We start from the raw sequence: 21038 nt of genomic DNA, 5'->3' as shown, positions 1-21038 counted from the left end.
AGGAATGTTTTGAAAGGGAAAATATTCCTGTTCCAGGCTACTGCTGAGGTCATGTATGATGAATATGTGTAACACATGAGGACTTGTCTTAAGAGAAAATTATTTTACTACTTTTGAAGATCTCTATATAGTGATACCTGATTGTTTTTCAGGCAAAGGAGTTAAATTTTTTTGAAGCTTTCTGTAATTGCTTTTAAAAATATACTAAAATCTTCTGCCTAGCACTGAATGTATTTCACATTTGTGCTTTTAAATCCCTGAAAACATGTTTTGGTAAGGGAAATGCTGACAGCTCTGCTGTGTGGCACCACTGTAATTCCTGTTGAACCCACCTCGATGCCGCTGTTCCCAAACTTGAATGGTGTTGCTGACATCATCGTTGTTGCACTGCGGTGTCTGTAAATACCTGCAGTTGTATATTTTAGTGTGCTATTATGTATCATTTGATTTGACTGGGGAAGGCAGAGGTGGAAGGATGAGAGTAATAAGTTTGTTTTGTTGTTCCAGTTTTTTTCCTTTAATTTTCCTACTTCTTTTTGTTGGCTGTTTCTTTTCCTTTTTAATAACATCACCAAAACGGTGCAGTGTGAAGAAGCATTTCTGATTTTTTTAGTTAAGACATAAGCTGACCTAATGCTAGTCTTACAGCATGAAAGGAGGAATGAAATGTCACCAGGACAGTCCAGATCTGCCGTTTGGGGCCTGGAAATTTCCCTGAGCCCTTTCCTTATCAGCCTGCACCGGCTGTGCTGGGCGGGGCCGGGGGGTGACTCCGGTTATCTGGGGACAGCCCGGCACAGTCACATCCCACTGCTGTTCACCTTCAAAACACAAAGCACAACTTTTACTTGGTGGGATTCGTGCAGGAAGTGCAGAGGTGTCTCCTAGGTGTCTTCAAAGGGTGTAGTTGAACCAAGAAGTTCTGGGATTGTTTTGGAGGGGTGTTTGGTATTCCAGGGAGTGCTGCAGTTGGAGGTGATACCATGGGAGGCAGGGAGACTGCATTGTTCTGCAGCATCCAGGACTTTTGAGTTCTGAGCTCCCTGGTGGCTCTGGCAGCACAGACACTGCTGACGTCGGCTGGGGCTGCAGGAAGAACAGTCCATTATTGCTCCACTAAAGCACTTCTTTTACAATTGACTCGCTCCACTGTAGTTACAAAAGGAGCCTTTATTTTAACCAATTCCAGCAAAAAGAGGAGCCAGATTGCCTGGCTTGTGTGGTGAGAGGAAAACCAGCTCTCAGGGTAAATTACAGAAGGTCTCCCATTTGACTTTCAATATTGTAACAATGTTTGAAATTATAATTTAAATATTTCCCAAAATTAATATTGTAAATAATTAAATGATTTAAAATGTTTTCAAATCACTTTGTGGAGGTTATTTTTTAATATTGAAATACAAGTTGAGTTGTATTGTACAGTGAATGAGTTTACAGGGTTCCAGAGACTGACCAGGATTTAATTTTCTCCCAGCATTGCCCAAACCCAGAATCAGCAGAGGGGCTCCAGCCATGCAGTACATTAGACCAGCTGCCACTGTGTTATTCCAGAACACAATGCAGTTTAAAAGAAGTGGTTTTGGCGTTCAAACACAGCATGACAGAGCAGGAAAGGAAGATTTTAGCAATAACTTCCTTTGCTGGTGGAAAAAGGCTGTTTGAAAGAGTGCTGGAACAAACAGCTGCTTTCTCAGGGAACCATATCTGTGCCTAAGCTCGAGTTATGTTCAGGGGTTTGAGCTTTTAATACTCAGATACACTAATCAAGTGGAGATTTTGGTAGCACCGCCAGGCAAAACCTGGGTTTCGTTTATGTAACACAGTCTGCACACACTGGGGTGGTTTTTTTCCTTGCCTTCTTTTGACAGTAATGAGTAGAAGGAAAAACAAAGCTGAATTTTCTTTCCTTCCTGCAAGTGCCGCAGTGCAGCTGGGGCTGAGTTCATGGGAGCCAGGAGTGCTGCTGGCACGGCTGTCCTCTGGAGGGTGGGGACCTTGGAAGGGTAGCTCAGGAATGTGTGGGTTCGTCCCCATATGTTCCTTTCTGTCAGATTGTCCTTTTACAAGTGCTTGGAAAACATGGCCCTGTGGATCACTTTCCAACCTGTGGAGTTTTCCATACAATTATGCAAGATACATGTCTAATTAAAGCATGCAGCTAATTATGACTAAATAACAATTTACTATTTAATGATGTGTTTTAACTGATTGTCCATGCCTTTTAGTCTTCAATTCTAGTCTGGGTTTCTTCCCTGTCTGATAGGATTGAGAAGTACCTTTAGTTTGGAGAGTGCAGAATTGGTAGAAAAGCATTAAGTGAGTGACTGGTGTAATCACTTGTACACAAAGACATTAATTGCAAAATTGTTCAGGCACGGAGTGTTTGTTGCAGCAACCTCTTGATATGCAGTTAGTTGTTAAATAAGTGGTTAAATATTCAAACTTCAATGATCATAATAGTTCCACTTCTAAAACTTGTGTTAGAGTTCTATTCTAGTCCCCAGACCTTTTACTGAAAATCAAGTTGCTTTTGGAAGTTTGAGGAACTGAAAACTAAAGGTTGTTGCAATTTTAATAAAAAGGAGAAAAAGCAGATCAGTATTCAGGTCTTTGCTGCCTGTGGTAACAATATTAGGTTTTAGTACATAAACCAATGTGGAAGGATTTTCAGCCAGAGCAAGATCATTGGTTAAGCAAAATGCTCCTTGACTTACTTGACTAAGGTCACATCTGTGAAGCCTCTCACTGGCTTCTAAAAGGTTATGTAGAGAGTGACTGGATGGATTTGTAACTTTTCAAATTGAGAGAATAAAGAAGAGATCCATCAGACAGAGAATGTGGGTCTATATATATGTAAGTGTATATAGATACATGTGGACCACTTAACTGTTGTTCAAAGAAGAGTAATATTCTTTAGCATTGAATATTTTAAATAAAATATTTAGAGCTATTGTATGCTGTACAAGAAATATGTCATGTCTGTATCTACACACATTTGTGCACAAACTCACCTTTTTAGCTGTTGTGTTGGACACTTGCATGCTACAGTTTGAGATGACACAGACTTTACATGACTGCAGCCATATTTGTCCAAACCAAATAGGTGTTAAATGTCTTTGTAAATTTTCCTTTACCACTTTCTGCTACAAGTGTGGTTTTATTTATATGCAAAATTTTATACACATACCTGCACACACAGAGTGAGACTGTAAGTAAATCACGTGTGATTTTTAAAAAACCACTTTTTTTCTGCATGAATCTCTTCCTGATCTACCAATGTTTTGTAAGACAAACGTAATGGGGTTTTATTTTTGCTTTCAGAAAATGGACCCAAGTGGTGTAAAAGTGCTGGAAACAGCAGAAGATATCCAAGAAAGGCGTCAGCAAGTTTTGGACCGTTACCACAGGTTCAAGGAGCTCTCTTCTCTAAGGCGCCAAAAGCTTGAAGATTCCTATCGATTCCAGTTCTTCCAGCGTGATGCAGATGAGCTTGAAAAATGGATCCAAGAGAAACTGCAGATTGCATCTGATGAAAATTACAAAGACCCGAGCAATTTGCAGGCAAGTCATCCTGCCACTTTCTATTTCCTGTACTATTGATTTTAGGGTGTTACAGGTCAGCTGGGATAGAACAAACACAGAAATGAAACTTGATCTGAGAGTGAAGAAAGATGGATGCAAATACCCATGACCTTGCAAAGTGCTCTTCAAAAGCCTGGCTTTTTTGCTGATGCAGTATTTCTAATAATGGATTAGATGCTACATCAGCATAGAAAAAGTTGCTCAGTGTAATGTAGTGTAAAATCAACTTTGTTTAATTCTAGAATTTGTTGGATGCCTTAACTCCGTGAATAAAAGTGAATTATCACTTATTGTTTCCACAAAATAAAAATTGTAGAAAATAAGCTTGCGTGGGTAGAACTAGCTGACAGGTTCTCAGGGCTTTGAACACTGTCATGTGCAACAGCAAACACAAGAAATAATAAACTGAAACTGGGGTGTTTGGATCTACCTGTTGATCCACCACATGATACAACTGATTTCAACTGTGCAGTTTTAATATTTATTTGTCAGTCCTGAATATGCATAAAATAGACTTAAAATCTTGCTGCTGGGGAATGTGGAAGAGTCCCTGCACCAAATCTCAGTTGCATTCTTTGATGTTTTCCTTTCAGGGGAAGCTGCAGAAGCACCAAGCCTTTGAAGCTGAGGTGCAGGCCAATTCAGGAGCCATCATTAAACTGGATGAGACTGGAAATCAGATGATCAATGAAGGCCATTTTGCATCTGAAACCATAAGAGTGAGTTTTAAAGCTTTTTTCCCTTGCTGCTTCTTACAGGCCTTTCCTTGAGCACTTTGTTCAGATTGCACAGATAACTTTGTCTTCAAAACCCCTCTTTAACATTCTACAGGTATTTGATTAGTGAAATCATGAAAAAATTTGTATTTGTAAAGCTCAGAGGTGGTTTTCTCTTTCACGAGCAACCCAGCTCATACCTTCTTTTGGATCCAGTTCTGAGGAGAACTATTTAAAGATGAGATGTTTTTGTAGTGATTATCAAATTTAATTGATAAGTTCAGCATATCATTCTAACTTGCCTTTACTGGTTCAGTCCTTCACGCCGTACCGGACTGCCCAGCGCCCGATAGTCACGGCCACCCAAGTGGGGTCCCACATACGAGTAGGTGAAGCTTGTGGCTCTGCAGTGCAACTTGTTTTTGCAATGTCTCCTTCCTTCCTTAGTTGACAGTTTGCACCATCCTTCTGGGCAGTGCTCAGAGCTCTTTCCTCCCTTGAAACCTCTTTAATTGAACTTTCTGAGTGGATCAAGTGGTATCCGCCCATGATGTTCAAAAGCTTCTCTTGAATGACTTTCAAGTTTCAGGTCTCGATGAGCAAAGTGTAATAGACAATGGGTGGAGCAGTTACTTTCCTGTTTTGCAAGTTGTCTGCATGTGTGGGAGTGTGGTTTTACTTTTTTTTGTCTATAAAGTTTCTAGTGGCTCCCAATAGTATTGAAAGGCCAAGTGCAGCCAGAGAAACTCAGTATTAAAACTAATAATTGCTCCTAGTGTGTCCATATCATGTCACTTCACAAAGTTAGCTATATATATTACTCTTTAGTGTTAAGAGAAGTGGTTAAAATACAGTGAAATGGCATAAGTTTGACTTAAAACAAATATGTTGTCATAAGAATTCCCAAAGGAAGATGCTATACACTTATTGGGAGTTGACTTTCATATAAAAGACTGAACATTTGAAGGGGAGAGCAGCAAGTTTTTGGCATGACTTCATATTAGCATAGAATTTAAATAAAATTTTATCTCAAGGTGTTTAGGTCACAGTTACTTAAAGATAACTATTTGATAGCTTCATTATTTAATAACAACTGTCTAAATATTCAGTTCTGTGATTTCTAATTTTGTGTTACAACACTTTACATAATTTGAAAACTATTCACTAGAGATAAAATCATGAGGTTTGTCCCTTGCCCTTTGTCTAAAGTAAGATTTAGGATGTACAACTTCAGAAAAATAAATAAATCTACTGTTAAGGACAGGAAGGGAATAAATCTCATCTTCTTTGACAGGGGATTTTAATAACAACATCCTTTCGTTTCAGACTCGACTGCAGGAGCTGCACCGACTATGGGAATTATTGATGGAAAAGATGAGAGAGAAGGGAGTGAAATTATTGCAAGCACAGAAGTTGGTGCAATATTTACGGGAATGTGAAGATGTCTTGGACTGGATCAATGACAAGGTGTATACTTACCTCCCTTTAGTGTGTCCTTGATGGAAATTTGATGTGTTTGTGTGAAAAATTTCTGTCAGCATAGAGTTGCTGGAGGTCAGGTAGTCTCAGAAAGCTTGTGAAGGCCACCTGTGTGTTTTATTTAGTTATTCACATTACATCAGCAGTACGTGTGCAAAGTACTGCTGGTTTTTTGCAGCCACAATAGAAGTTATTAGTCTAAGAGGAAGCCTGTTTGTTGGAGAGTACTTTTAGCATAATCAACTCATTCTTTGCTTTGAGAAGACAAATAAAATTCAAGTTTCCTCTAAGGGACGTCTTCAACATGTAAAGCAAATATTTTAAATTAAATATTATAAATTATTTGTTTCAGAAAGGAACTGGCCCAAGCAGCAAGCAGTGTGTAGATAGCTACTAAAAGATTGGAATATCTTTAGATATTGTAAGGACATGAACTGCAGGAGGAATGTTGGCTCTTGATTCTTTGAACTCTAAGGAAACAAACCACAAACCACACTATCAAAAGGAAAAAAAGCCACAAAATATTCACTCTGGTTTCCTTAAATGATGGTTTGCTATTTTGTATCATTGTGGGTTCAAACTGTAAACCCTGTATAACTGTTACTGAATACAGCACTGCACTTGTGCAGAAATCTTGGATCAGAAGCCTACAGCAAATGCCCATAAACAGTGTAAAAAGGAACAAATTCTAGTCACTCTGTGTGGTAGGAATTTGTACTTGAAAAATTAATATGACTAAGGAAGAGGAAAAAATAATCCCCTTAGTGATCTTGCATATTTTCTGCAATAATGGGCAGGGAATTTTCTGCAATAGGGCAGGGAATGGAGTTTATTCATTAAACTTCATAGTTCTAAGTCTGACCTTAAACACTGTGATTGTCTTTGACCTATTGAAAATTAGGACAGTGTGCTTCCTAATTTTTAATAGTGATTTCCCATAGGATATACTGAAATTAACTTTTTTTTTTTTTTTAATATGCTAGGAAGCAATAGTGACATCAGAAGAGCTTGGACAGGACTTAGAGCATGTTGAAGTTTTGCAAAAGAAGTTTGAAGAGTTCCAGACAGACCTTGCAGCTCATGAAGAAAGAGTAAATGAAGTGAACCAGTTTGCTGGCAAACTTATCCAGGTAAGCATTTATTGGTGTTGAAAATCTCTCTTGGCAAGTCAGTTACCACAGCAAATATTTGTAACTTCCCCCCCTTGCCCCCTGGTTCAGGGCAGATCTTTAAGCTTTGATTCACTTTTGTTCTACTGAACAGCCTGAATAACTGTCCCATCTGGGAGTGCTCCTGAAAATGGGAAGAGCAGTGATTAGTAAGAGAAACTGTCATATTGGGGTTAAATTTATTTCCCTTGGACAAGGAGGTTTAATATCTCTTCTGGTTTGATATCTGAGGCCTGATCAAGGATGGAGGCAGGGCATTCCAGAGAAACAGAAGATACTGTTTATAGCCCTCTTCCCATGGACTAATCAGTATATAGGGAAAACACTACATGAGTATTGAATGTTTGCACAGTGAAATTTCAGGGAAACTATTGAATTGGGTGATCATCTGGAAAGGACAGTAATTATAAATTGATCCCTTGAAGACCAGCAGCGTTTTGTCAATGGATGTAAAAGCAAAGAACATATGAAAATAGCATTTTTACTTTGCTTGCCAGGAAACACATCCTGAAGAGGAACTGATAAAGTCCAAACAAGATGAAGTAAATGCAAGCTGGCAGCGTCTTAAGGGACTTGCCCTTCAGAGGCAAGGAAAACTCTTTGGGGCAGCTGAAGTTCAGCGTTTCAACAGGTATGAACTTGGCTGGATCTGCTGAATGATGTAACCCTTGTGTGGGTGTTTAATGATGCATTCAGCTGCACACAGTAGTATGAGAGGAGCTACTGTCTCCTTTTGCTTTGCTCTTCTGCATGACTTGCTGAATGAAGACCTCATTGTTCTACAATTACTTTAGAATGATCATTCTGATGGAGCTTTTCATAACTTGGCAGTTTTGCTCTCCTTTCCTCTGAGGGCTTTTTCCCCCAGTTCTGTCCTAGATGAACCTTAAATGGGGTGTGCTTTTTTTATTGGATGTCAGCCCAATTGTTCTGGAGGCTCTGAGCAATGTCTTTCTATTCTCATCTCCATCTACAGCATTTTGAGATTTGCTGTAATTAAGCTGGGGAAGGGTCCAGAGTGGGAAATGGATCCACTCTATGACAGTGCTCAGTGGTGCTGTAATTCCTGGTTTGCCTCTGGTGGCAGTGGCCTGTTAATAGTTTCTTGAGATGCAGAGAAAGTCTATTTATTTGTTTTCTAAAGGATGTTTGTAGTTGGCTGCAGCGTTTATATATATGGGTTTGTATGTGGTACGTCTGGCACATGTATGGGAACACATCTTGCTTCCTTCCTTTTTCCATACAAGACAAACTGTTTTCAATTTGTGCTTTGTTTTGAAGGGATGTGGATGAAACAATCAGCTGGATTAAGGAGAAAGGGCAGTTGATGGCCTCAGATGATTTTGGCAGAGATTTAGCCAGTGTGCAGGCATTACTGCGCAAGCACGAAGGCCTGGAAAGAGACCTGGCAGCTCTGGAGGATAAGGTACCCATGAGATGTATTTCACCTACAGTTTAAATGAGGTAACCAGTGTGGAAAAGGCTGGAAGCTCACTCTGTTTGTGCTTGGGTTTAGGTGAAGGCCCTGTGTGCAGAAGCTGACCGTTTGCAGCAGTCTCACCCCATAAATGCTTCCCAAATTCAAGTGAAACGGGAAGAGCTCATCGCCAACTGGGAGCAGATCCGCACACTGGCCGCAGAGAGGCACGCTCGCCTCAACGACTCCTACAGGTGGGTCACTGCAGCAGCACAGGGCTGCTTCCCTCCTTGGGCACATCTGACACAGGCCTCTTGGAATGAGAAAAAGGGCTGCCAGTTCCAAAATTTTGAGATGATTCTGGTGTTTTAAGAGCAGTCTTGACCAAATTCTATTTCACCAAATTCTTTTTTCTACTAACTTCTTGTAGTAAAAGAAATATTTATGTGATTGAAAAATTATTGCAGCTTTTTGTCGTTCTCTGGATGTGGATCAACTATCAAAATAGACCCAGTGGTGTTTTAGGACATTTGCTATTTTCTCCATCTAAGTTGAGACATGCATTTGGAAGTACATTATTTGAATATGTTTCAGTTTTGCTGGGAAAAAAAAGCTTTTTTAATACTTTTATTACAAATCGGTTCACTAGTCTTTTAGAGTCTTTATGAAGACTGGAGTATGATATATTGTTTGATATATTGTCTGAGACCAAATTAATTCCCTGTTTCTATGGTAGTTTTTTTTGCTGTGGAATTTGTGTTCATCCAGTCTTGTCTACACTAACCTGGTCTCTGAAACATAACCTGTTAGATTACTGTTGAGAAGCCATTCTAAAAACTAACTAACTCAAATATGGTGGTTAGTTTACATCCTTTCTGGTTTTGTTTTTCTGCCCTTTGTTCCTTCCCACAATGTGGGATTTTTGGCAGTGGAGACTCACACAAATAATCTTTTTCTTTACCTCCCCTGCCATAGTCTCTTCAGAGCAATTAACAGCAAATATAAAAGGGAAACAGAAACTGATTGCATTTGCTGATAAGTGTTAAGCATATGCCAAAGCCAACAACTGAAGGCATTCTGGAAGGAATTTGAGGATTTGTTTGCTTGTTTTAGGGCTGAGGCATGTGCACTTGAAATTTTCCGTCAGTTCCCTCCCCCACATACTGTTATGGTTGTGACAGAAGCAGCCCTTTGAATTATCTTGAGAACTATATTTTTATTTCTGTTGTCCTCGGTGTGTAGTTAGGAATATTAATTTTGCTTACAATATAAGTTATATGCAAAATATATCTTTGAGACATTGATTTAAAACCCAACATTTCCATAACTTCAAAAGACTTCCTTTTTGATTGAAAGCATATTTAGTTATTTAATATTCTGAGCAGCTTTTTGTGTTGTTTTATTTGTATCTGAGGAACAACTTTTATGTTTGTAACCCTTTCTTTGGGGAAAGGGAGAGAAACTGCAAATTAATTATTCCTAATCATTTTTTGCTTTGCTTACCTAAGGCTGCAGCGCTTTCTCGCAGACTTCCGAGACCTCACCAGCTGGGTGACTGAGATGAAGGCTCTGATAAATGCTGATGAACTTGCCAATGATGTGGCTGGGGCAGAAGCCCTTCTAGACAGACATCAGGAACATAAGGTAGAGTGGTTATACAGAAAACCCAGTCAGCAGCCCTCTGATTTGTGTGTCTAACACAGTCTGAGTCAGTGTTGTAGCACTGGAATGCTTTGATCATGCAACAGACGCAGTACTAGATTGCTGTCTTGATTTAATATTCTTAAATTGTTTCTAGATGGTAGATATATACTAAGTATTTAAGAATGCTTATGATAATATTTTATTAAAAATAGGCCTGATAGCAGCTAGTTGGACTAATGATTGTTTTCATTCTCCATCATGAGGAATTCCTATAATTAAGCAGAAAGAATACAATTCAAATAAACTTATAGTTTCATTTTAATGTAGAAATTTATACCTACCTTATGTGCATTGTAAGGCAATTCTGACACTCTGTGCTAAGATAAATTTTGGTAACAGCTTTTTCATATCTCCTTCCATAGGGAGAAATTGATGCCCATGAAGACAGCTTCAAATCTGCTGATGAGTCAGGCCAGGCTTTGCTCTCTGCTGGGCACTATGCTTCTGATGAAGTTAAAGAAAAGGTAAGTTGAGAGCAAGAGCTTCTAGAAGAATTTTGTCTTTCTTCTGTGTCCCTTAATTTAAAAGGATGATCACATCAGGAACTGGAGATTTCATTGTTTACACAGGAGGTCATTTTCAATTCAGTGGTAACCACTTTTCATGAATCACAGTTTGATTTTACATTGAGATGGAAGTGAACTAGAGTGTTAATTAAATTATTATACTTTCCTCTTCCCAATCAATTAGCTGACCATCCTCTCAGATGAAAGGTCTGCCTTGCTGGAACTGTGGGAGCTCCGCAGGCAGCAGTATGAGCAGTGCATGGACCTGCAGCTTTTCTACAGAGACACTGAGCAAGTTGACAACTGGATGAGCAAACAAGAAGTGAGTGCATATCTTTGAATTCTCCAGATATGGTGGACTTTAATTTCTGGGTAGTCCTTTGTAAGCTCAAGCAATCGGTATTACCTGCTGGCAGTGCCATGAACACCCACGAGTGAGTGGGTGCTGTGCAGAGTTATTTATCTGACTGCCTGAAATGGTGCAATGGCTGTTTCCATCTAATGCTGAAACTATGAGCTGTGACAAGTGGGCTTGATGTGGCTTTTATGTGTGTTAACTCTTGTAAAATACTGGTTGAATAAGAAGCTAAAAAGAATTATTGACTATTAGAAGCATAAAGCAAACACCTTGCCATCTTTATCTTTCAGTAATATATGGCAGGAAATATTCCTGGCTGTGCTTGAGCTCACTTAGAGCAGCTGACTATGGAAACATAAAAATGTGTTTGTGTTCCTACTTTAGGCTTTTCTGCTGAATGAAGACCTTGGTGATTCTCTGGACAGTGTGGAGGCTCTTCTAAAGAAGCATGAAGACTTTGAGAAATCCCTAAGTGCCCAAGAGGAGAAAATCACAGTAAGACATTGACATTAGGCCATCACTAAATGGACAAGAAGTGAAACAAGGGCATTTATTTGCTGGGGAGGAGTCACTGGTGGTAAAGGATGGGGTTGGCTTTGCAGAATGATCGTCTCTTATGTGCGATGTATTAGCTCTAAATAACAGGTATTGTCTCTAAAATGGAAAAGAGTGGAAAAGTATGGGATAGGGCTTGATTTCTGTCTCAGAACCAGGTAACCTGGTGCATCCTTATCATACCAGCACACAGGTGGATGAATATTTGTCAAAAAACTGCACTCTTCCACATGGAGAGGATGAGGGTACAGAGAGAAAAGGGTGTAAGGATAGATCTGCTAATGGCTTTCTGCCAGTTTTACTGTGATAAACTTTGGGGAATTGATATACTAAGCAAATTTGCACAAGCAATTTCTGTTACACCAAATAAATGGAAACTTGTTTTCCCTCTAGGCATTAGATGAGTTTGCTACGAAGTTGATTCAGAATAACCACTATGCCATGGATGATGTTGCTACACGCAGAGATGCTGTAAGTATCCAAAATACATTTGGACTGTAGGCGTTAAATCTTGTTCTGCTTTATTATTTTACATGGTTTGACTTCAATATAGGATAAGTCAGTGGAATTGTCCCAAGAGGGATACAGTGATGGTTCTTACGAGCTTGAAGAATTTAAAAACCTTTTACTTTCTTCTTTTTTCAGCTGCTGAGCCGCCGAAATGCCCTTCATGAAAGAGCCATGCGCCGCCGTGCTCAGCTGGCGGATTCTTTCCATCTGCAGCAGTTTTTCCGAGATTCTGATGAACTCAAGAGCTGGGTTAATGAAAAGATGAAAACTGCAACTGATGAGGCCTACAAGGTAAACACAAAGATTAATGGTAGAATGCTTTTAAGGCAGTACTAGGCTTAATCAGTCTAATGACATGAAGCAACATCAGCTAAAATGTTGCTGATAGTCAGTGGTATTAAAGGCAACAGGAGGAATTGTGTAGTTTCTTCCTAGCCTCAAGAGGCATTTTCCCATCATGCAGTAATTGTGCCTATCCAGTAGCTTAAGGATTCTGATTTAAGGCATATTTTTGGCACGAGATCCTCTGGCTACACCGTGGCATGTCTATGAACGTTGTCCAATTTCAAAAATCCTTCAGAGATCTTTGGGTACTGGTTTTGCATTGAAATGTTCTATTTCTTTATTCATCTGTAGGATCCATCAAACTTGCAAGGTAAAGTTCAGAAACACCAGGCTTTTGAAGCAGAGCTGTCTGCTAACCAGAGCCGGATCGATGCCCTGGAGAAAGCTGGCCAGAAGCTGATTGATGTCAAGCACTACGCATCCGATGAGGTGGCAGCTCGCATGAATGAGGTCATCAGCTTGTGGAAGAAACTTCTGGAGGCCACTGAGCTCAAAGGTAGGACTTGCTCAGGAGTATATGGGCAAATTTCTAGAGAGTTTAGCTGGGAGAAGACAGGAAATGAGTTAACTTCAGTTTCTACTTGACTTACCTGTCCTGTTCTCCTCTTGCCTGTCTCTCTCAGGTATAAAACTGCGAGAAGCCAATCAGCAGCAGCAGTTTAATCGCAATGTGGAGGACATTGAGCTCTGGCTGTATGAAGTAGAAGGACACTTGGCTTCTGATGATTATGGAAAAGATCTTACTAATGTTCAGAATCTTCAGAAGAAACACGCACTGCTAGAGGCAGATGTTGCTGCCCATCAGGTAAGGAAATAATTTTTATTCCTGCCTTTTCAGATCTGCTCACTCAAAAGATAGTGTTTTCAGATATGCTCAGTCAGAGACCTTAGCAGGTCTGGTTTTTATAATGTTTTTAGATTTGGGTTTTACAGTTTGCTTATCAGAAATAATTTTGAACTAAAACATAACTTGTATGTCTCTGAAAAAATACCTTTATAACTTTAATAGAAATTAGCTTCTCAGTCACTGCAGCCACCTCACAGAAATTCTGACCTAATGGTGTCCCTGATCAATTTTAGGATCGGATAGATGGCATTACCATCCAGGCCCGCCAGTTCCAGGAGGCTGGGCACTTTGATGCTGACAATATCAAGAAGAAACAAGAAGCTTTAGTGGCTCGTTACGAAGCTCTGAAGGACCCCATGGTGGCTCGCAAGCAGAAACTCGCAGATTCTCTTCGCCTGCAACAGCTTTTCCGTGACATTGAGGATGAGGAGACCTGGATTAGGGAAAAAGAACCTATTGCAGCTTCAACAAACCGAGGTTGGTCCATCCTGGGATCTCTAGGATTCAGATGTCAGAATTACTCTGTTATAAATTGTATCTTTATAGAACATTCTCTGAAAATTTCAGAGCTGTTTGGTGTAATTAACATCGCCCAGAGTTATATTTGCCATTGCCCCTGGCTCTCTGTTATGTTGCTTATATAATTGCCATGGTAACATACTTTCCATAGTACTCTGTCCTCATTGTTAGAGTTCTCCCTGTGCAAGTTTGTGTATTGCTGGCTGCAGCTGCCTTGAAATTTTTGTTTCATCTAGTGACTCCGATTTAGCTGATTTAATTATTTTGTATCTTTCAGGCAAGGACTTAATTGGTGTCCAGAATCTGTTAAAGAAGCACCAGGCTTTGCAGGCAGAAATTGCAGGCCATGAGCCTCGCATTAAAGCAGTCACACAGAAGGGAAATGCTATGGTGGAAGAAGGTATGTCTCAATATTTTTTAACTCTGTCAGTCTTTTGTTGTCTGTCCCAGCACAGTTAAGAATTACTGCCTGATTTTATCCTGATAATAGGCATGTGCCTGCTAGCAGAATGAACTCCTGGTCATCCTTTCACCTGAAAATAAAAATAGGTTCCTAGATGGGAACCTGTCTGAATTTTGAGAGTTCTCTGTCTACTCTTGATGAACACTTATTTAGCAATTTTGTGCCTATTGTATTTAGTCTCTATAAGTAAATCTGTTAAAGGGCTCTATGTGAGGTACGTAATCATGATGTGAGGGAAAATTCTTTACAAAGACAGTAATTCTCGCTTTTAAATAAATAGGCATCTTTATTTCTGACTGGGTGTTTTTAACATGAAAATTTAAAAAAATATCCTGCAGGTCTGAAATAATATTTGTCTGCTGCCAGAACTCTGGAAAACGATGACCTTTTCTGTTTCATCATTGAGAAATGTTATGATGTGTCTCATTTTATTCCTCTTGATTAAGATATGCTAGTACAGCTTGATTTGCAGGTTGTGTTTTCCAGTCTGAGGCAAAAGGACCAGCTGAGTTATGTTTTTATAATTCTAGTCTAAATGGGCTTTAAATTGGACTAATTTTTTGACCTTGAAGAATTACAAGTAATCTTTTAATGTCTATTACTTTTGTCTGCTGAGGTCCTTCAGTTCCCTCTCCTTCTGTTCCATAGGACACTTTGCAGCTGAGGATGTGAAAATCAAACTGAACGAGCTGAACCAGAAGTGGGACTCTCTGAAAGCCAAAGCATCTCAGCGTCGGCAGGACCTGGAGGATTCCCTGCAGGCTCAGCAGTACTTTGCTGATGCTAATGAGGCCGAATCCTGGATGAGGGAAAAGGAGCCCATTGTAGGCAGTACAGACTATGGGAAAGATGAAGACTCTGCTGAGGTATTTGAGATTCTTGTTTAAATCAATTTTGCATAAGTACAGTGAAGATTTGTCCAATGGTAAAAAATAAGCTGTGATAATTTCAGTATTCTTGAGGGTGGATTCTTGCATCAAGCAAGATTTTGGCTCTTAGTCAAAAGATGACATATTTTTCTGTGTCAACATGAAATTCTGCTGCTCAGTATATTAAACCAACTGTGAGAAAGCTTTACCTCTGTATGCACTCTTTTACAGGGTTTTGTTTTTTTTAAGTATAATGAAAATAATATCAGCAAATTCCTCATGGGATGAGCATTTCAGTTTGAGTCTGGTTTTCAGCAATTCATTGGCCTGGAAGTAATTTTTTTGTCTGCATTTGTTTTATTGATATCATTCTGCAGTCAAACACCACATCCCAGGCAGTGCTGACTGACATTTTATCAACATGAAGTGCAGTTTAAAGGCACACTTTAAACTTACCCGTATCACTCTGGAAATAGTTCTTTCTGGTCAGAACAAAAGAATGTTGCTGAGATAAGGTAGAGGCAAAGCACCAGAAGCATTAGGCCTACTATCTAGCCTGTGAATAAATAGAAGTGATTATTCCCATGAGAGTCACAAGGCTGGCAGCTCTGAAAAAACCCCATTCCCTTTGTGTGGCATCAAAGTATATATTTTAAGCAGAGGCATATTTGTAAAATGGCAAGGTGTGCATGTTGTTGTTATCATCCACTTTCAGGCTCTTCTGAAGAAACATGAAGCTTTGATGTCTGATCTCTCCGCTTATGGCAGCAGCATCCAGGCATTGAGGGAACAGGCCCAGTCATGCAGGGTAAGGAGAGATGCCAATCATGTACCTAAAATTCATGGGTCAGCAAAAGGTAAAAACAAAGCTCAATAACAGTTGTTGGTTTTGGGAGGTTATTGCAGACTGTGCTTGATTTTCTCAAAAAAAATAGCAGTCTGTTTTTATAATCATAAGACAGCTGTATTGTTTTGAAGTAAAGCAATTTAATGTGGTGGTTTTCAGGGTTTGAGCCCAGACAGCACCTAAAGTGACCCTCCAGTAGGTTTAACTAAGGCTGCAGTCTATTCTAGGACAACAGCATTGATTGTAATAAACACAGAGCGGCTCATTTTTTCTTGTGCTTTTTTTTTTAGCAACAAGTTGCTCCCACAGATGATGAAACTGGAAAAGAGCTCGTTCTGGCACTCTATGATTACCAGGAGAAGAGTCCCCGGGAGGTGACAATGAAGAAAGGCGATATCCTCACCTTACTCAACAGCACCAACAAGGTGGGTTCTGGCCTCCTGCTTTGCTGCTGTGCTTGGCTCTCTCAGTGCTGTATGTTTGTTTGGTTTTGGCACATTTAGCCCATGTCCCCATTCAGCACTTCAGCTGAACTTCACTTCATTTCCATCACTCCTCTATAGCTGCCAACTTCTCCAAGACAGGGCACATGTCTGTGAGAACTTTAATTCCCTGATGTGAAGGAACTTCTGGCCAAATACAAGGGGAGACATCTTCAAAAGACTGTTTGAAATGATCTCCATAACAAGAGCAAACTGTTGAGAGCATCACTGGTTTCCTTGTGTTAATAGAAGTCTCTGATTTGCAGCATTCAGTTGCCCAGCATTCTTTATGCTTGATGATGTCCTCACAGAGCTTTGTGGTTTTTTTGCTTCCAGGACTGGTGGAAGGTGGAAGTCAATGACCGTCAGGGGTTTGTACCTGCTGCCTATGTGAAGAAACTGGATCCTGCCCAGTCTGCATCCCGAGAGAACCTCCTGGAGGAGCAGGGCAGCATCGCGCTGCGGCAGGAGCAGATCGACAACCAGTAAGCTCTGACTGATGAGATGTGACACTGCCAGCATCAGCTGGCTTGGCCTTTACTTCACAGATTGCCACCAGCTTAGGTTAATGCTTCTTACACTAGGGAGTAATTAATTGGAGCAAAACAAGGGGCTCCTTTGCCAGAGTCATCAGATTCAGTTGCTTTATTCCTACTCTAGATTTTCTTGTTGCTTTTCCCATTTTTAACCGTTAAACTCATGACACTAGAGCTCAACTTACTGTCTGACTTGAGTATTTTGTGTTCCTTTTGTTGTTGTACTTAACTACTTAACTTGTTTGTGAATTATATATGTCCTAAGCAACTCTTGTATATGTAGTTGTCACTTCTTAACGTGTGATCTGTTTTGAAAAGCTTTCTTAAATTTGATTCCATTAAGTACAGTGCTCTCCCTATACAGGGCTGCCTCTGAAGGTGCCTTCCTTATGAGCTGGGGCTACTTTGCTGCTAGCTCATCACTTTTTTTTCTGAAATGTGGTGCCACTATTTGTTGCCATTACAGGAGCTAAAATGTGTCCCCCCCTTCATTTTTTTTTCAACTTTTATCTTTTTTTTTAAAAGAGCAGCATATCGTTTCAAGCAGAAAACTGCAAGGCTGCTTGGTAGTGACCTTCTTAAAGCACATGGCGGCTGGAGATTAATTCAAGCAAGGGCTGTGGGTGATAGCTGTGAGTGCTAGCCCATCTTATCAAGCCACTTGAAAGCTGAAGCTGAAAGTTTTCTGTGTACTCCCATCTGTTTGCGCAGCTACGCTGTCGTTCTGTGTGAGAATTTCTTCCCACTCAGTTGTGTTGAGTCATCAGTTATTACAGTGCCATGCAATAATTACTAGCCTTAGCTCTAGAATTAAAAAAATAAAATAAAATCGCACAAAAAACCCCCACCAACCCATAACAAAAAACCTTTTTACCAGCATGAAGAAAAATGCTGGAGAATTGTGGCACATTGGTCAGGATTTTAATAATATCATTATTAAATATCCCTTCAATCCCTATCAATATCCCTCCATGGTTTTGCATATGGCTTTTAGTAACTAGAACAGGGTGCCTTATTTTAGAGCCAAGGAGGGGGGACCACCTTTTAGTTTCCAATCCCATGGCACAATCATGAGGAAATGAGGAGACCTTATAGAGAGAGCTCAACTGTACTGCTGAGGTTTCTTTACATGAGTTGTACTCCTGATCTGATTTGCTTTGCTTCTGAACAACACCTAATTTTCTCCATTTAAATGTGAACTCTTACCCATCTCCTACCACAGACCAGCCATGGATGGAGCTGCTGCTTTCATTATTTTTGTTAATCTGACTAATTTTTCGCATGCATTTGCTGTGCTCCCTGTCTGTGCAGGACTCTCATTACTAAGGAGGTCGGCAGTGTCTCTCTGCGTATGAAACAGGTCGAAGAACTGTGAGTAGGATTAGCCCTTTCCTAAACCATGCTGTCTCCACACTGTCACTGCTCATCTTCCCTTTGTTTCTTTCTTTGGGAATGCTGCTCCAAAAAGACGTGAAGGAGGCCATTTCTGCAAGGAGGATTAGTTTAGATGAATGTGGTGGTCTGTGTTTCCTCTGTTCCTCACAGCCAGCTGCTTATCTTGCTGGGCACCTCTGTGCTGCTGAATTGGTTCATGTTTATTCCATCACTCTGGTTTTGCTTACCAAAGAGGCTTTAGGGATATCTGGACTGTTTTTCTTAAAAAGCATCTCCTGCATTTTCTGAGGTGCAGATGGAAATATTAGCTTGTTTATATAAATATATATAAAATACATCTATCAAGTATTGGATCACATCTGAATGTCTTAAGAGTTTAGGAAGGGTGGGGCTGTCATGGTTTATCATATAAAGTAACATTCACGCTGGGTACTCAAAAACATTATTTATATAGGGTGATTATTCCTTCATTTTAACATTGACTAGATTTTAAAACCTGTGTTCATGTCTCCTGGAAAAGATATCAAGTTTGCATTATACTGGTGGAAGTTGCTGGGAGATCCAAAGCCACGGTGTTCATTGGCTGTGCCTCGCTTGTCATAGCAAATGTATTTCTTGAAAATTAAAAGTGACACTTCTATGTAAATCTCTCAAGTGTTGCAAAGCAGCTCTGAGGTTAGGTTTGCTTCTGAAAGAATTTTGCCCCAGATCCTCTATGAGCTTTACAAGTACTTAATACCTAATGTTGTTTGCTGAGGCAAACAGCTGCAGTTAGGGCAGGCTTCAAAACAGTGTTTTCAAGTCAGGGTAGAAGGTTTCTATTTAAACCTAATATGAAAGATCCTTAGTTCCTTTCTGCCCACTCTTAAACTACAGTAAACAGGAAGCTACAAAGTCCCTGCTTCCATGGAAGGAGAGCTGATTTATCACTTTGGTAATACCTGTATTACAGCCCAGGATACTGAGGATTTTTTTGAAGGGACTTTGTCATCTCTGAGCTGTTGGTTAGGAAAATGCTGCAGGACGGCACTCCTCAAGCTGGGAGGTTGTAACTGCTCAGTCTGTGGCCTTGTGCTTTGGGGTGGGAAATGAAAACATCCCCATTTGAGGCCCTGCAGGTACCTCAGCAGTGGTATTATTTGATTTAATAACATCAGAAGGAATGTGCTTAATAATGAGAATCTATTGCTGCTGTTGATCATTGTGGTAGACCAATGTCCAAACTGATTCAGGACATAAAAGCCCTTCCAGATGCAGCTAAAATATCTCATCTTCTGGAAGACTTAAAGTAAAAATGAGTATTAAGAGTGTGTTTTTTCTGAATGCAGGATTTTAAAAAACAGGCATTATGCAGTGCTAGAGAGATTTATAATTCAGTATCAGTAACTGCAAAACTGCTCTTGGCTTTTTTCAGCAATAGCAAAAGTTCTTGTAGGATCATCTGTGTCTAGTTGATTACAAGATGATTTTAAATAACTGGCTGGTTTTAAGAGGTTTCTTTGCCTGTGCAGACCAATTTAAAGATTTTTGAGGTTTCACTTTGTGTCTAATGTAAAGGAAGAGTTACATCACTGATGTTGAGAATTCCACAGATAGAAAAAGCATACATGAAATGAATTTCATGGATTTCTCAGTTGAATATAGGTGTGTTATCAAAGAGTCACACCTTGCTTAAACATTCAGCAGATTTTGTACTGGCAAATGGCTAGTGAAGATGCTTATGTCCTGAAGCTGGGGGATTTTCATAGCCTGATGGCGAACTTGATGTACTCTAGGAAAATATCCCTTGGCAAGCAAGAGCCTATGGAGTCATTCCTGCCCTGCAGTGATCCTGTGGTTTAAGAGCCTACCCCAGTCTAGGCTGTGATTTGGGTTTGCATTTGCCCAGTGAGGTGTTGCATGTGAGAATTCTCATTTTGGTGTGCAATCCATGTGGAGGAGAGACATGGACAGCCTTCATTCCCAACTGCACATGAGTAGCTCATCCTGTAGCAGAATAGGGCATAAATTCAGGGATTCCCCGTTTTTGGGGACTCCAGTACTTAGGAAATTCCTGTGACTGGATTCAGTTCCATCTGATTGTTCCCTGCTTTCCTTTCCTGCTTGTCCCAGGTATCACTCTCTCCTGGAACTGGGAGAAAAACGTAAAGGCATGTTGGAAAAAAGCTGCAAGAAGTTCATGCTTTTCCGTGAAGCCAACGAGCTCCAGCAGTGGATCAATGAGAAGGAAGCAGCACTCACCAGTGAGGAAGTGGGTGCTGATCTGGAGCAGGTGGAGGTTCTGCAGAAGAAATTTGATGATTTTCAGAAGGTATATTGTGATGCTGCATAGTGTGTGTGTTAATTTTGGCCTTTCCCTTCAGGCTTTCTGATCATGTATCCATGACAATTTTTCATAGCTGAGGGGGAAACATGGCTTTGATTGGACATAAAATGTCCATAGAAGGCATATATGAATTTTTAAATTTAATTTTGTGAGGACAGAGAATCTCATATTAAAGTGTCTCCAGTTTGATTACATTCCCCAGGTTGCTCCGTGCTTCTCAGCTCCTAGAGAGCTGAAACTCTCTTTCAACACTTTGCAGTAGAGTCTGCCAAGCTTTGGAGGAATTTCAGTTTGTGTAAAGCATAACCTTCAGCTAAGTTATTCCTATTGAAAGGGAAGATGCATTTGGTTTCCATCTGTAGAGTTATTTCCCTGAGATATGGAGGGTAAAAAATCTGGCAGCTGGGATTCCC

General features: G+C 40.1%; 1 protein-coding gene across 4 annotated transcripts in view; it reads left to right on the top strand.

The window, feature by feature from the left end:
- Positions 1-3321: 3321 nt before the first annotated feature.
- Positions 3322-21038, top strand: part of SPTAN1 (spectrin alpha, non-erythrocytic 1) — a 37652-nt gene continuing 19935 nt past the window's right edge. For 2 of the 4 annotated variants that reach the window (XM_005421312.2, XM_005421311.2), the window contains exons 1-23: positions 3322-3561; positions 4176-4301; positions 5625-5765; positions 6761-6907; positions 7444-7577; positions 8228-8372; positions 8463-8617; positions 9872-10007; positions 10430-10531; positions 10758-10895; positions 11316-11426; positions 11880-11957; positions 12132-12287; positions 12633-12837; positions 12965-13146; positions 13422-13665; positions 13985-14107; positions 14819-15036; positions 15755-15847; positions 16177-16311; positions 16705-16853; positions 18216-18275; positions 20412-20610. In XM_005421312.2, coding sequence (XP_005421369.1) covers positions 3325-3561; positions 4176-4301; positions 5625-5765; positions 6761-6907; positions 7444-7577; positions 8228-8372; positions 8463-8617; positions 9872-10007; positions 10430-10531; positions 10758-10895; positions 11316-11426; positions 11880-11957; positions 12132-12287; positions 12633-12837; positions 12965-13146; positions 13422-13665; positions 13985-14107; positions 14819-15036; positions 15755-15847; positions 16177-16311; positions 16705-16853; positions 18216-18275; positions 20412-20610 — 3414 coding nt within the window. In that variant the 5' untranslated portion in view covers positions 3322-3324. The remainder of the gene's footprint in view (positions 3562-4175; positions 4302-5624; positions 5766-6760; positions 6908-7443; positions 7578-8227; positions 8373-8462; positions 8618-9871; positions 10008-10429; positions 10532-10757; positions 10896-11315; positions 11427-11879; positions 11958-12131; positions 12288-12632; positions 12838-12964; positions 13147-13421; positions 13666-13984; positions 14108-14818; positions 15037-15754; positions 15848-16176; positions 16312-16704; positions 16854-18215; positions 18276-20411; positions 20611-21038) is intronic. The other 2 variants (XM_005421313.2, XM_031057199.1) reach the window with 1 other exon arrangement.

This window comes from Geospiza fortis, unplaced genomic scaffold (assembly GCF_000277835.1).
Source record: "Geospiza fortis unplaced genomic scaffold, GeoFor_1.0 scaffold27, whole genome shotgun sequence".
In the NCBI taxonomy this organism is placed as follows: Eukaryota; Metazoa; Chordata; class Aves; order Passeriformes; family Thraupidae; genus Geospiza; species Geospiza fortis.
The sequence above is the reverse complement of the archived record's forward strand: the minus strand, read 5'-3'. Positions and strand labels throughout refer to the sequence as shown.